At 46.9% G+C, this 14,379-nt stretch overlaps 1 protein-coding gene across 2 annotated transcripts in view; it reads right to left on the minus strand.

Annotated features, from left to right (window-relative positions):
- Positions 1-14,379, minus strand: part of IGF1R (insulin like growth factor 1 receptor) — a 217,310-nt gene that overhangs the window by 46,515 nt on the left and 156,416 nt on the right. For both annotated transcript variants that reach the window (XM_073568776.1, XM_073568775.1), the window contains exons 6-10: positions 11,272-11,486; positions 10,975-11,101; positions 8,851-9,089; positions 8,269-8,436; positions 7,380-7,587 (exon numbers count right to left, since the gene is read on the minus strand). In XM_073568776.1, the coding sequence (XP_073424877.1) occupies positions 7,380-7,587; positions 8,269-8,436; positions 8,851-9,089; positions 10,975-11,101; positions 11,272-11,486 (957 nt within the window). The remainder of the gene's footprint in view (positions 1-7,379; positions 7,588-8,268; positions 8,437-8,850; positions 9,090-10,974; positions 11,102-11,271; positions 11,487-14,379) is intronic.

A 14,379-nucleotide genomic window follows, 5' to 3' on the forward strand; every position in this document is an offset into this window, starting at 1 on the left:
GCAGCTGCAAAACTGGTTCCATGGCAGAACCCACGCGTCCACCACGAATGCCTGCGGGTCCCTGGCCTGAGCGACATATGTGGGCACCTTGGCATTCACTCTGGAAGCCATCAGGTTCACATATGGAGCTTCCCACAGTTGACAAATCTGCTGAAAAACTTCGGGATGTAGAGACCACTCTCCGGATACAAGACCCTGCCGGCTGAGAAAGTCTGCCGCCCAATTTTCCACGCCCGGAATGTGGACAGCCGAAATCACCGAGTGGTTTGCTTCGGCACAATGAAGAACGAGCTCCACCCCGCGCATGGTTGCTCTGCTGCGGGTGCCCCCTTGATGATTTATGTAAGCCACCGCCGTGGCGTTGTCCGATTGAATCCAGATGGGGCGGCCTGCTAGAAAGTGAAGAAACTTCTGCAGAGCCAGCCGATTTGCTCGTATCTCCAATAAGTTGATCGGCAGGCGTGCCTCCTGTGGCGACCACCGTTCCTGGGCTGTGTGGTGGCGAAAACACCGCTCCCCCACCGAGGAGACTGGCGTCGGTTGTCATTACCAACCAATGATCTGTGGGGAAAGGTTTCCCCTGGGCCAGAGAGGAACTGGTTATCCACCATCCGAGCGACTGCCTGACTTGAGAGGATAGTCGGCACCGCCGATCGCACGTGAAAGGATTCTTGTCCCAGGCTGACGAGGGCGTGCTGCAGGGGGTGAAGGTGGAAGTGGGCGACAGGTATCGCTTCCATTGCTGCCACCATTTTCCCTAGAATCCTCATCCTGGATCGGTTGGTATGAGGGACTGGTTGGCGAAGTGTCCGGACTCCTTGCCGGAGAGCTAGCGCCTTTTCCTGAGGGAGAATTACCAACCCACGGCAAGTGTCGAAGATCATTCCTAGGAAGGAGATCCTCTGAGCTGGCACAAGGGATGACTTCTTTGCATTGCCAACATCCTAAGCGGGCAAGAGTATCTAGTGTGATGTTGACCTTTTCCTCGCATGCCCATATTGACGGGCCCTTGACCAAGAGGTCGTCCAGATAAGGCAAGACGACTATGCCTCGAGAATGCAGTGTGGCCATGACAATTGCCATAACCTTTGTGAACACCCTGGGAGCCGTGGCTAGCCCTAAGGATAGCGCTTTGAACTGAAAATGTTGATCGCAGATGGTGAACCTCTGATGAGGAGGAAAAATGGGAATAAGCGTCCTGGATGCCTATTAAGGCCTAGTATTCTCACTGCTCCATGGCCAATATGCTGTTCCTGATGAATTTGTTCAGAAGCTACAGGTCCAAAACAGGCCTGACAGACCTGTCCTTTTTGGGACCCGCAAAAAAGGTTAGACTAAAACCCATGAGCTCTTTCGTGTTTCGGCACTGGAACAATGACTCCGTTGTACTGGAGCGATTTGATGGCTCCCAATACAGCCCTTGCCTGGGTATCCCTTGGGAGCCGGGAAAGAAAAAACAGTCTTGGAGCATATCTGACAACTCCTATCTTGTAACCTGAGGCCACCAATTCCTTTCCTCAAGCGTCGTGAGCGACATTGACCCAGACGTGGTGAAACCTGAGCAGGTGGCCACCCACCTTGCTGGTGTCGTCTGGTAAAGGCCTCGAGTCATCTGGCTGACGATCTTTGGGATCTGGATCCCCTCGATCTGGGCTGCTAAGTATGCATTCTCCCCCAAATGGGTTGGCTCTATATGAGACTTGCCGCTCCCTATCGTGGTTGGGGCGGCCTGAGGTGGTGGAATTGGCCGCTGTAGTCCACCCGGGGTTGCGACAGGCCTGAAACGTGCCTGAAAACGGGTGACGAAAAAGCGTTTTGACCTTTTGCTGAGGGAGAAACCCGCTCTTTCCTCCTGTGGAGTCAGAGATAAGTTGATCCCACTTCTCCCCAAATAGGTGGCTGCACTGATAAAGCAGGGAATTCAAGGACTTCTTAGAAGTAGAATCGGCTCGCCATGTCCTTCACCATAGGACTCTTCTGTAGAAATTGCATTAGGGGCAGCAAGTGCCGAGCAATTGTCCGCATCCAAAGACGCATTGATTACATACAGTAGTCTCTGGCCATCGCCATCTGACCCGCGACCTCCGAAATCTCTGCAGGTAGATCCTGCTCCTGTGCGACCTGGTTTAATGTTTCTGACCATGATATCATAGCCTTGGCTACCCAAGTTGCCGTGAATGAGGGAGCGAGCGCTGACCCTGACGCCTCATATACTGAGCGAGTTAAGCTCTCTATAAGGCAATCCGTGGGATCCTTAATTGAGGAAGCACCAGGGGCGGATAGCACGGTCTTAGTGGCTAGGCGCGAAACCGGAGGATCCACCATCGGGGATTCCATCCATTTTTTACGGAGGTTCACAGCAAACGGATACCTTGTTTCGAATGAAGCTGGAGTATCCAGGTCAATGGGCTCGTTTGAGTCAAATTCTGAGGTCTGCTCGCTATCAACCACTGGTGACAGGGAGCGAGAAGCAGAACTTACGGATGCCAAGGCACCGGATGGACTGGGTGACGCCGTGTGGATTCGTTTCCCTCGGGTCTGCCTGGAGTGAGAGCGGCCCCTGCAGGCAGGAGGCTCTTGTGAGGTGGAGGTCCCCTCTAAGGCCGGCGAGCCACTGTCCCTGCCCCCACCCGAGGCCTGAAGGGACTCAATTGCATGAACTGAGACAGTGATAGGGCCCACTCTGGGGGCTTGGAACATTGGCCGCAGTCGCAGTGGAGGACGGACACTGAGGTTCTGCTAGGCGTCGGGTTCCAGGCGCTGCACAGCGGGAATCCCGAGCCTTGTCCTCTGCGGTCTGCCCACACCAGCATTGTGGGTTCGGTCGCAGGGGAGGACTCCTGGGCGCGTTCAGAGTCACAGGTTTCACATAATTTTTTACTCTGCACTCGTGGAAAACTGGCCCCACAGGAAATGAATGCGGCATAAAGGAACGTGTTCCTTTTCCCTTTTCTGGTCATATTTGCCAGGCTCAATAACCCCCTCTGCTTTCTATAAGAGGGTTGAAGGAAGGGAGGAGGAAACAAACCCCCTTTTATCGCATGTAGCGCGGCTGCAGGGTCGGGGTCGCACTTACCCTGATCCTGTGTCCCCACATGCTCCTGCCGCTGCCTCTGCGCTCTCCTGCGCTCCTTTCTCCCCTGAGTAGGCCGAAACGTCCTCTCTCGGTCGTGGCCTACCCTGTAATGAGACCGGGGGCTCAATTTGTTCGCGTCCGCCCTAGCTACGGGGGGGGAGCGCCGGAAATGACATCACGCCGAGGGCGGGGCTTCAGCCGTGACTAGGCCGTGGGCTAAATTTCTACCCCTGCCCGCCCGCCTGCACGCTGGCGGCCCCGCAACCATGGCGATCCCGCTGGCCCTTCTCTGAGCCGCTCCATGGACAGACATCCGCGCTGGCGGCCCCCTGCCTGGGGGGGTAGGAGGGAGGAAAGGAAATGCTGGACCAGGTGAGCACCACCTTCCGCCTGGAGCCTTCTCAATGGAGCTCCCGAAACGCTGCCGCAGGGCCCCCCCAGTCCTCCATACCTGCGATAACCTCTGCTACAGATCCAGCGCACCAGGTAGAGGGGATGGGGTAATTTTCTGGATAGTGCAGGCACCCTAACTCCGTCCCCCCTGCAAGGGCGAGAAGGGGGACCGTCCGCCGCCATGCAGCACCGCCGTCTAGCGTTGGTGAAGCAGTGGGGGCCGCACAGACTAGTCTTGTGCCTCTGTGCAAGCCCATGGTTTCAATACAACAGGGCTAAGTCCGGCATTACGTCCCACGTCGCGGGAGAGGATACGTGGAGGGATACTCGCACGTGCTCGCCCGTTGATGGTTTGGGGAAATCGGATCCTTTCAATAGGATGCGTTGCCCGTCTTATCTTCATAAAATAACAAACAAAAAAATAGAAGTCTGGGGAAAAAGACCCAGATATGTCCCACGGTGCGGGAAAGGATACACGGAGACTATACTCAACGTGTGCTCGCCCGTTGATGGTTTGGGGAAATCGCACCCTTTCAGTAGGATCCATTGCCCCTGTCTCATCTTCATAGTAAAAATAAAATAAAAAAAGACAAAGAAAAAGTCTGGAGCAAAACCAGACGTGTGTGCCTCCATGGACACTAAGCAAAAAAATGAGTTCCGCCCGCAATAGGGGCGAGGGTGTATACGACGGAGGAGGAGCTAACCTCTTTTTTTCACTTAGTGTCAGCCTCCTAGCGGCAGAAGCATACACCCACAGCATCTGTGTCCCCCAATGAGGCGAAGGAGAAATAAGAAATTAAAGAAGGTTCTCATTGCATGAAAGCAAACAGAGATCTCTATAAGAAATGAACACAAAGTATACTGACAAAAAGAACGTATCATAGGTATCGAGGCCATATAGTATGTCATGGTCACCGTCAGATGTGCAATGCGTTCTGTCAATGATGGCCATATATCCTGTCACTTCATTCACCTGGCCACATTTCTTTCCAATGAGTATATATAATATAGCACAATACAGCCAGGACGCGCCATACTACAGCTCACTGGACCAAGAAGTTCCGATTCAATATGATCTCTGTTATACGGGATTACTTCAAGTGCAAAAAAAGGTGAACAAAAAAGAAAAAAAAAAGAGGGGGGGGGGATGTTATCTTGTAGATGAACAATAGGAATCAGGGGCTTGTTGTTTTTCCACCATATCCTTCAGACAAGGTTTTTCTCTCTGGGCTGCCTGGACTTGTCAGGTAGGATTACACACAATCCCACTTCACGTTCCTCCTCCAGCAGTCCCGCACTTCTATCCTCTTGTGGAATATTATTCCGCCAGTTTTAAGGCCATCATGGCGAATATCTGGGTTTAGCGTCCACAGAAGTCCTTTCCTAGGGGACTGTTAATCTACAGTTGTGGCCAAAAGTATTGACACCCCTGCAATTTTGTCAGATAATACTCAGTTTCTTCCTGAAAATGATTGCAATCACAAATTCTTTGGTATTATTATCTTCATTTAATTTGTCTTAAATGAAAAAACACAAAAGAGAATGAAGCAAAAAGCAAAACATTGATCATTTCACACAAAACTCCAAAAATGGGCCAGACAAAAGTATTGGCACCCTCAGCCTAATACTTGGTTGCACAACCTTTAGCCAAAATAACTGCGACCAACCGCTTCCGGTAACCAACAATGAGTTTCTTACAATACTCTGCTGGAATTTTAGACCATTCTTCTTTGGCAAACTGCTCTAGGTCCCTGATATTAGAAGGGTGCCTTCTCCAAACTGCCATTTTTAGTTCTCTCTACAGGTGTTCTATGGGATTCAGGTCTGTACTCATTGCTGGCCACCTTAGAAGTCTCCAGTGCTTTCACTCAAACCATTTTCTAGTGCTTTTTGAAGTGTGTTTTGGGTCATTGTCCTGCTGGAAGACCCATGACCTCTGAGGGAGACCCAGCTTTCTCACACTGGGCCCTACATTATGCTGCAAAATTTGTTGGTAGTCTTCAGACTTCAAAATGCCATGCACACGGTCAAGCAGTCCAGTGCCAGAGGCAGCAAAGCAACCCCAAAACATCAGGGAACCTCCGCCATGTTTGACTGTAGGGACAGTGTTTTTTTTTTCTTTGAATGCCTCTTTTTTCTCCTGTAAACTCTATGTTGATGCCTTTGCCCAAAAAGCTCTACTTTTGTCTCATCTGACCAGAGAACATTCTTCCAAAACGTTTTAGGCTTTTTCAGGTAAGTTTTGGCAAACTCCAGCCTGGCTTTTTTATTTCTCGGGGTAAGAAGTGGGGTCTTCCTGGGTCTCCTACCATACAGTCCCTTTTCATTCAGACGCCGACGGATAGTACGAGCTGACACTGTTGTACCCTCGGACTGCAGGGCAGCTTGAACTTGTTTGGATGTTAGTCGAGGTTCTTTATCCAACAACCGCACAATCTTGCATTGAAATCTCTTGTCAATTTTTCTTTTCCGTCCACATCTAGGGAGGTTAGCCACAGTGCCATGGACTTTAAACTTCTTGATGACACTGCGCACGGTAGACACAGGAAAATTCAGGTCTTTGGAGATGGACTTGTAGCCTTGAGATTGCTCATGCTTCCACACAATTTGGTTTCTCAAGCCCTCAGACAGTTCTTTGGTCTTCTTTCTTTTCTCCATGCTCAATGTGGTACACACAAGGACACAGGACAGAGGTTCAGTCAACTTTAATCCATGTCAACTGTCTGCAAGTGTGATTTAGTTATTGCCAACACCTGTTAGGTGCCACAGGTAAGTTACAGGTGCTGTTAATTACACAAATTAGAGAAGCATCACATGATTTTTCGAACAGTGCCAATACTTTTGTCCACCCTCTTTTTTATGTTTGGTGTGGAATTATATCCAATTTGGCTTTAGGACAATTCTTTTTGTGCTTTTTTCACTTAAGACAAATTAAATGAAGATAATAATAACAAAGAATTTGTGTTTGCAATCATTTTCAGGAAGAAACGGAGTATTATCTGACAAAATTGCAGGGGTGTCAATACTTTTGGCCACAACTGTATTCTATATAGTACCTCCATGGAGGGCCACTGTACCTTATGGCTTACTGAAAGGGAGACTTCAGCTACAAAACACATTTATACTCACTTTAAGCAATAATTACATTTTTAGGGTTTGTAGGTTTTTCCCCCCCATTTTCTCACATAAAACCTACTGTAAAATGTAACACTAAATTGGAATACTTTGAGAGTCAGTGGATGTTATTTTTTTTATACGCAAAACGCATCCAAGACTAATTTTACGTTCCTTGACAAATCATTTTGCGTACAGGAGATAGTAAATTGTCTTATCATCTAGACAACACATTTCATTATACCCTATGACGGCACATGGCTAGCAATGGGGGGAGAAGGGGCTCTCTTACTACGGACATTCCCATGGGCCACTAACGCATCAATTCTAGTTCTGGAGGATCCAGCTCCTCCACATATTACATGGATGCCTCTGAATCCTGATCACGGACTGTAAAGAAAATGCTTATGGAAACGTGCAATGTTCTTTTCTTCATGTTTGGTCCAGTGGCTGGACAACTTGGATCAGGAGGGAAGGACTAACCATTTTGGGGTGGACCTGGACCATGCCATTGTGGTTGTGCATATGTACCTTCTTTTAGTGCTTTCCAACCCCTCAGATCTACTTGTCAGACATTTGTCTTTTTCATCAGTATTAATTATGTAACTATATAAAGCTGCATTTTTTTCCTGTGCAGGCTGAGCAGGGTACAGGAGCAAGATACTTTCTATGGGAAGTCCACAATTTCTCAAAGGTCTCATGAAACAGAGGCTAAACAAAGGCTAAAGGGGTTATTTTATAGTGCAGATGTATGATGTGTCACTTCATAGTCACTATCAATGTCAGAGTGAACTACCTTGGAACAAAGATGAAGTTGTGCAGGAAGTTCTCAAACACCTTTCTGTACTCTGCTTCATCATGCTCGGCTTTCTTCTCAGCCTCCGTTTTAGGACATGCACAGCAAGCTCCCTTTTCCTGCCCGTCACCGGATTCTTGCTTGGTTGGCTCATTTTCCTCCTCCATGTCGATGGTCCCATTAGCATATTTACGTATAGGGACTTTATCTGAAATGGAGAAACACGTTAGAACCAATAAAATAGTGAAGACCCATAAACCTGTGATCAATGTATAGACGTTGCCAGATCTGAAGAGACTACAGAAAAAAAAGGCAACCAAAAGTGGAAAAAGTACAAAAAAATTACTGTAAAGAAGTACGTGAGAAAAACAGATTCTTAAAGGGGTTATCCGGTGTTAGGGTACAAGTGTGAACTCACTATGCAACTGCAGACTTGTGAATCCTCACATCGTGTGCACTGGTTAAGTTGCCGCGATTTGAAGTATGCGATTTGCATATTTTCAGCCACATTCCGACTAGACGTGTCCAGTCTCGCTCAAGACATTTGCATTTATTGAGACAGCCCATGTCTAGTCTACAAGTGGCTGCATGTATGCAAATCGCATACTTGCTGTCACACACCCGCCGCCAGCACCGGAGAATCCTTACAGTGTAAGAGTGACTGCAGACTTGCATGCTAAGGTCGGACAACTACTTTAAGGTCTGTGGCCTGGAAGCCATGCTACAATAATTCATGAAAACAATGAAATGAAGATATTTCAGTATAGCAAGTAGGGAATCCTGTACTGTAATCTCTTATTGGAGCTGTAGTAATAAGGTTTATAAACAGACAGCTCCAACCACCATGTCCCAGATCAGCACTATGGGCGCACACAAGAGGAAGACGCACCTTTGGTGCAGTGGTTGTCTTGATACAGATAGCTGTCCTGCGGCTGCTGCTGCCAGCGCACAATGTAGTAGGAGAGGTTGCCATTGGGCAGAGACGGTGGCTTCCACCTCACAATCAGCTGAGAGGACGAATTTGAGGCAGAGATGACATCTAGAGGAATGGAGGGCACTATGGAAGAAAGCAGGCACGTTAGTGGGTAACAAAAACTTATTCCAAGACGTCTTTTTAAGAATTCAATGTGGTAAAAAGAAAAAAGTAAAAGGCAGTCCAGTGGGTAGGACAGCAGCTTGTCGGTGCACGCTCTCCAGAGGACTGAGAATCAGATATGGAAGCAACGCTCTGCAACATTTCAGAGTAAGCCATTCATATTAAGGGAGCAGGCCACCCCTTTAATGACATGATCACACTTACTCTCCTATGAGCTTTGTTTTATTTTTTATACAGAAAAGTACAATTACACCAGCAGAGATTGCTTTGCCTTCAAGATATACGTTATACTTGAGGATAAACTAACGTAGACAATGTTTGAGCGCGAGTTGGAAACCTGTCAATGCAGCAGAAGACCGCAGCTCCTCCAATTACCTGAAGCGTTTGTACGAATGTAGACAATTTTGCTCTTGGCTCCATGAATCTGATGGTTTTCAAGCAGGGTCAAGGTGAGGGCTTTTACAAAGATTGCATAGGAAGTCCAAGGCTTGAGGCCCTGCAGGAGAATCCCGGGGTTCTGATCCTTATTTGCTGGTAGGTCCACATCCACCATGTTCCAGCTGTTGGAGCCACATGCATCCTGACCATCATATTCCGTCACGTTAGGAATGGGGCTGACATTACAAAAGAGAAGGTTGAATAACGTGAGCCATGTAACAATGTGACCATTACAAATACAAGTCTACTTGTCATTACCGCTGCTGCTTGTCTTTCACTCTAACAAAGCCAACTATAAAAAGGGCCAGATGTAGCTGCTGGTAGTTGCAGGCCTGCAGAGTGTAATAGTTTTATCACTTTTTACTTCTATAAGACAGAACACGCGGTTTATTCTTGCAGCAAGATTACAGGTACTAAGAACGACCAAACTGAAGATGAAATTATTGCCAAAATTCAGCTATACCTTGCAACACAGTGCGGAGTGCGGTACCAATCCCAAGTCCTCCTTCACAACCCTTACGATAACTCGCTAATGAATTTGTGTGGAGTAATTCTCAGCCCAAACTTAAATGATCTACCCTTCAAAGACCCAGAAAGCTCGGGGTTTGCCAATTTCTTTCTTTATTACATAGCAGGCCAGCAAAAGGCTTTAAGAAGTTGGACGCCAGGTTCTCAACTTCCAAATTCGGAGAGCCGCTTGGCAGAAGCTGCCTGCTAGGATTTTTGGAGCTTGAAATACCTGACATTTCCAAATTGTTGCCTATGCTCAAGATGGTGCAATTAGTCTGGAGACAGGTGAGACGAGTGAACCCTTTACTTTCCATCATTGGTATCTCAACCATCCTCTCAAGTTTGGAGTGCTCAAAGGGTTCTTTTACTTGACAACCTTTATGACCAGAATATACTGTTCTTTTCCCATCAGTTGAGACATAAGTATGATGTGCCGAGATGGCAATTTTTTTTTTTTTTTTTAAGATATCTTCAATTAATTAATGTCCGCTCTCCAATCATAAAATACAAATGGCAACCATATCTACCTTCCCGTTTGTTAGGTATGCCCATATCAGCCCTATACATGTACATGCTATCAACAGGCATTGGTTTTATTTCACTGAAGATGACAGACAAGTGGGAGCTGCTTATTCCCACTATTAATGGGGAGGACTGCCAGATCTTGAAATCCCCCGTTATTTCTCTCCTTCAGTGAACAAAAAAATAACTGAATTACAAATTATTCACCAAGCATACCAAACTCCATCAAGGTTGTACCGAATCGGTAGATTACCCTCTTCGGAATGTTTGCGGTGTCACACCTTAAATGCCATTTTCTGGCACAAGGTTTCTCTCCTTCTGGCAAAGTATAGTCCCCTTCCTGGCTTCTTAATCCATTCTTCTTCTACTAGATCGTAAACTAGGTTTATTTGGGCTATGGAGTCATCATACCAGAATCTTTCTTACAGAAACTTTATTTATTGATGGCTACAAGATGGCTGGGTAATTCGCCCCCAGCGTTAAGGGTCTGGGTTGGGGTCGATTCCGTAAACGCAATAATCACATATGAGAAAACATTACCATAACAGAGGATGCCCTCAGAAGTTTGGTATGGGGCATATGGAACTCATCGGCGCATACAGTCTTCCACAATTGCGGAGATGTAGGTGGGATTCTTACAGGGGGCAGCAAAAGGTTTCATTATTATTGCAAGATCTGATCAGTTTCAGTTCTGAGTTCTTCAGGTTTGATAACAGAAAAGTAATGTGTATATTGTTTATAGGTTCCTTCACCACAAATGAGGTTTTAATTGACCTGCTAATATCAAACTATGCAGTGATCCGTGTACCTGAGCAACTCCTTATACATACCTTTTGAAGAACAATGCATATTGCTGTACTTTAGGCTTCCTACTTCTGAGTAAGTCTTTTGGAGTACATGCATTATTGTCATGCAACAGTTTTCAATAAAAATGAATTAAAAAAAATGAACAAACCAATGCTGTGTCTATAAGAAAAATGTGACATTTTGGAAACTGGCAGCTAAAAGTTTGAGTACGGAAGGACTTACGCTTCTTTATAGTAGACGGTGAAGCTGATGAGGTCTCTATAATCGGGAGGCTTGTAACGCTGCCACGTCAATAGGATTTTGTTCTTTGTTGTGCTGTTATATATGAAGTTCAGAGTAAAGGTCTCACCTGTAGAAATAAGCAACACTCATGTCATGTACTTCGGCAAAATTTGATTAATCATTTTTTTTGTGCAGGACTGCACCTAAGATGGGCTAATGTAGTCAGACAGAGCCCCATTTCCTTATCCAGGTGCAGTTCTCGTTTCGGATACGTTTTATATAAGATTGGCTACTTACAAGGAGCCATATCTCCATTATTCCTGGGGTTGATGTCCGACTCGGTCTGTCTTCCTCTGGTTCCCGTCGCATTTTCCATATCATAGATCTCTTTTAGACAAAGCCTGGGGTTAAATGCAAAATACATCTTGCCTAGTTTGATGGTGAGGTTGTGCTTCTTCCAGTCCCATAGCTGCTGAAGATTATTGTTGTCCAGTACATAAAACGAGTAAGATCTGGGAAACGCAGGAGAAAAGAAAAGAACTGAGAATATAACCAAGGAAAACTGGATAGAAAATCCCCTGAAGAATTTACCTAGAAACAGTTTTTCATGGCTGAGCTCATATTAAAAGTGACAGGAGGAACAGCACTATACGCTGCTCTACGCTGTCAGAAAGGCGGACCCCACCACAGGGCACACAGCAAGTCAATCAGGTCTAGTGGGCACCATTGTGGTTCATCATGTGATGGTTACGACAGTCCACCATTTTTAGTTTTATGATCCAATAATAGAGCAGAAAGTCGTAAATGATAACGTGATCTCAGCCTTACTATGAGCACAGACACGAAAAAGTGACTGCAGCGCAGAAGCAGCAGTATTTTACCATGTATTCTGTATGTGAATTACTTATATTTAAAGGGAATCTATCACCTCATTTTTCCCCTGTGAGCTGCGCCCGCCGCCATCAGGGGCTTATCTAGAGCATTCTGTAATGCTGTAGATAAGCCCCCGATGTAACCTGAAAGAGAAAAAAAAATGAGTTAGATTATACTCACCCGGGGGGCGGTCCGGTCCGATGGGAGTCACCGTCCGGGTCCTGCACCTCCCATCTTCTAGCGATGACGTCCTCCTCCTTGCTTCTGCCGTGGCTCCTGCGCAGGTGTAATTCTCTGTCCGGTTGAGGGCAGAGTAATGCAGTGCGCAGGCACCGGGAAAAGTCAGAGTTCCGGCGCCTGCGCACTGCAGTACTTTACTTTGCCCTCAACAGGACAGAGAATTATGCCTGCACAGGAGCCGCGGCAGAAGCAAGGAGGAGGACGTCATCGCTAGAAGATAGGAGGCGCAGGACCTGAACCTGCGACGCCCATCGGACCGGCCCGGACCCCCGGGTGAGAATAATATAACTCGTTTTTCTTCTCTTTCAGGTTACATTGGGGGCTTATCTACAGCATTACAGAATGCTCTAGATAAGCCCCTGATGGCGGCGGGCGCAGCTCACAGGGGAAAAATGAGGGGACAGATTGCCTTTTAAGGGGTTGTCCGGGCTTTTCACTAGAACTAGTCGTAACCTCCTACTCTACTCCAAACATGCCCTCTATAGCAACAACCCCACCCTCCATAGCTACAGGCCCTCCCCGTCCACATGAAGAAGCCCTCATCACACAGTAACAAATCCTCTCCCTCTAGCAGCCTCACTGCAGAGAGCAGAGAGCTGCTCCTCCCCCAGACACATGCTGACCAGTGATCTATGGAAAGTGAAACTAGTGAGGAGGGAAAATCGTCCTGAATTCTGGGACAGGCTGCTCCCATCAGTATTTGTGTCATTAGAGACACAGTGCTCACACATACACTGCACCAAATCTGCTGCTGTGTGAAGACATCAGTGACACAGAGCTGTCTCATTCACACAGCAGAGGCTTTGTCACACAACAGATTACATCAGTGACTGCCATCCCCTGTGCAGATTAGAAGCTGCAGACCCCCATCACTGGCCATCACACAGTCTGTTCTCACTGCTGCCAGCAGCCAGGGACAGTGAGGGAAGGAATTACTGATAATGAGTTATGTATTGTAATCATGGAGTGGCCCAGAATACAGGACGATTTTCCCTCCTCACTAGTTTCACTTTCCATAGATCACTGTCCAGCGTGTGTCTGGGGGAGGAGCAGCTGGGTGGTTTTGCTCTCTGCAGTGAGGCTGCTAGAGGGGGAGGATTTGTTACTGTGTGATGAGGGCTTCTTCATGTGGACAGGGAGGGCCTGTAGCTTAGGAGGGTGGGGTTGCTGCTATAGAGGGCATGTTTGGAGTAGAGTAGGAGGTTACGACTAGTTCTCATTTCATTGCCATAACACACCCCACCTTGGACGTTCTGTTCAGAATATCTAGAAAACCGTGCAAACTAGTGACAGAAAGTAAATTACTTATTGTCATAATTCTGCAGCCCAGATATGTACTGAGATTATGTGAAAAGCTCGGACAACCCCTTTAAGTGTTTGGGGTTTTTTTTCACTTTTTTGCATTTACTATAGATTTTTTTTTTCCACGTGGTACTCCAAAACACATGGATATATGAACATCCCCAACAATTTCTGAATGAGGCTGATAGCAAACAGTAAAAGAGTAGTCCCGACTGGGCAAGTTATCAACTATATCTTTAGGACCCCCACCAGCCACAACAAATGTACTCAAAAGTTCAGCTTTTTTTTTTTATCATCTCTGGCACTACTAGTACCATAAATGCATAGCCCCGGTCTCAGAATTTGAGGGGGTGACAGCAGTTGGACCTGTCCTGTGGGTAGGTGATGACATGTCCAGTTAGGAATAGCCACTTTAAAAGCTTTCTTCCCACAGCTCATGAAAATGTAATTAGGACATTTAAGATAGATTCAGGAGTTATTTACTTTACATGTATTGCGTGTGTCATGTCCCCCCCCCTTTGATGTGGGCTCCGGCGGTGAGCCCACATCTTTCCCAGCACATGTCAGCTGTTTTGAACAGCTGACACATGCCTCTAACAGTCGCAGGTGGAATCGCGATACATCCGCGCCTGTTAACCCATTAAACGCCGCTGTCAATCGCTGACAGCAGCATTTAATGTGATCGCACCAGAATCAAGTCACTAATCCCTCCCATCAGCAACCCTATCACATGATTCCGGGTCACAGATGGGTCGTAATGACAACCAGAGGTCTCCTGCAGACCTCTATGGTTGTCATAGCCGGATTGCTATGAGCGCCACCTGGTGGTGGGCGCTCATAGCAAGTCTGCTACATACAGGTGAGAAGCGATCAGACAACTGCAGCTTCTAGTCTCCCATAGAGACTATTGAAGCGAGTGAAAAGTAAAACGAAAAAAAAAAGTTTTTAAAAATATTTAAAAAAAATATATAAAATTGCAAATCACCGCTC

Source organism: Dendrobates tinctorius, unplaced genomic scaffold, assembly GCF_039654945.1.
Source record: "Dendrobates tinctorius isolate UK_male_01 unplaced genomic scaffold, ASM3965494v1 ptg000022l, whole genome shotgun sequence".
Classification (NCBI taxonomy): Eukaryota; Metazoa; Chordata; class Amphibia; order Anura; family Dendrobatidae; genus Dendrobates; species Dendrobates tinctorius.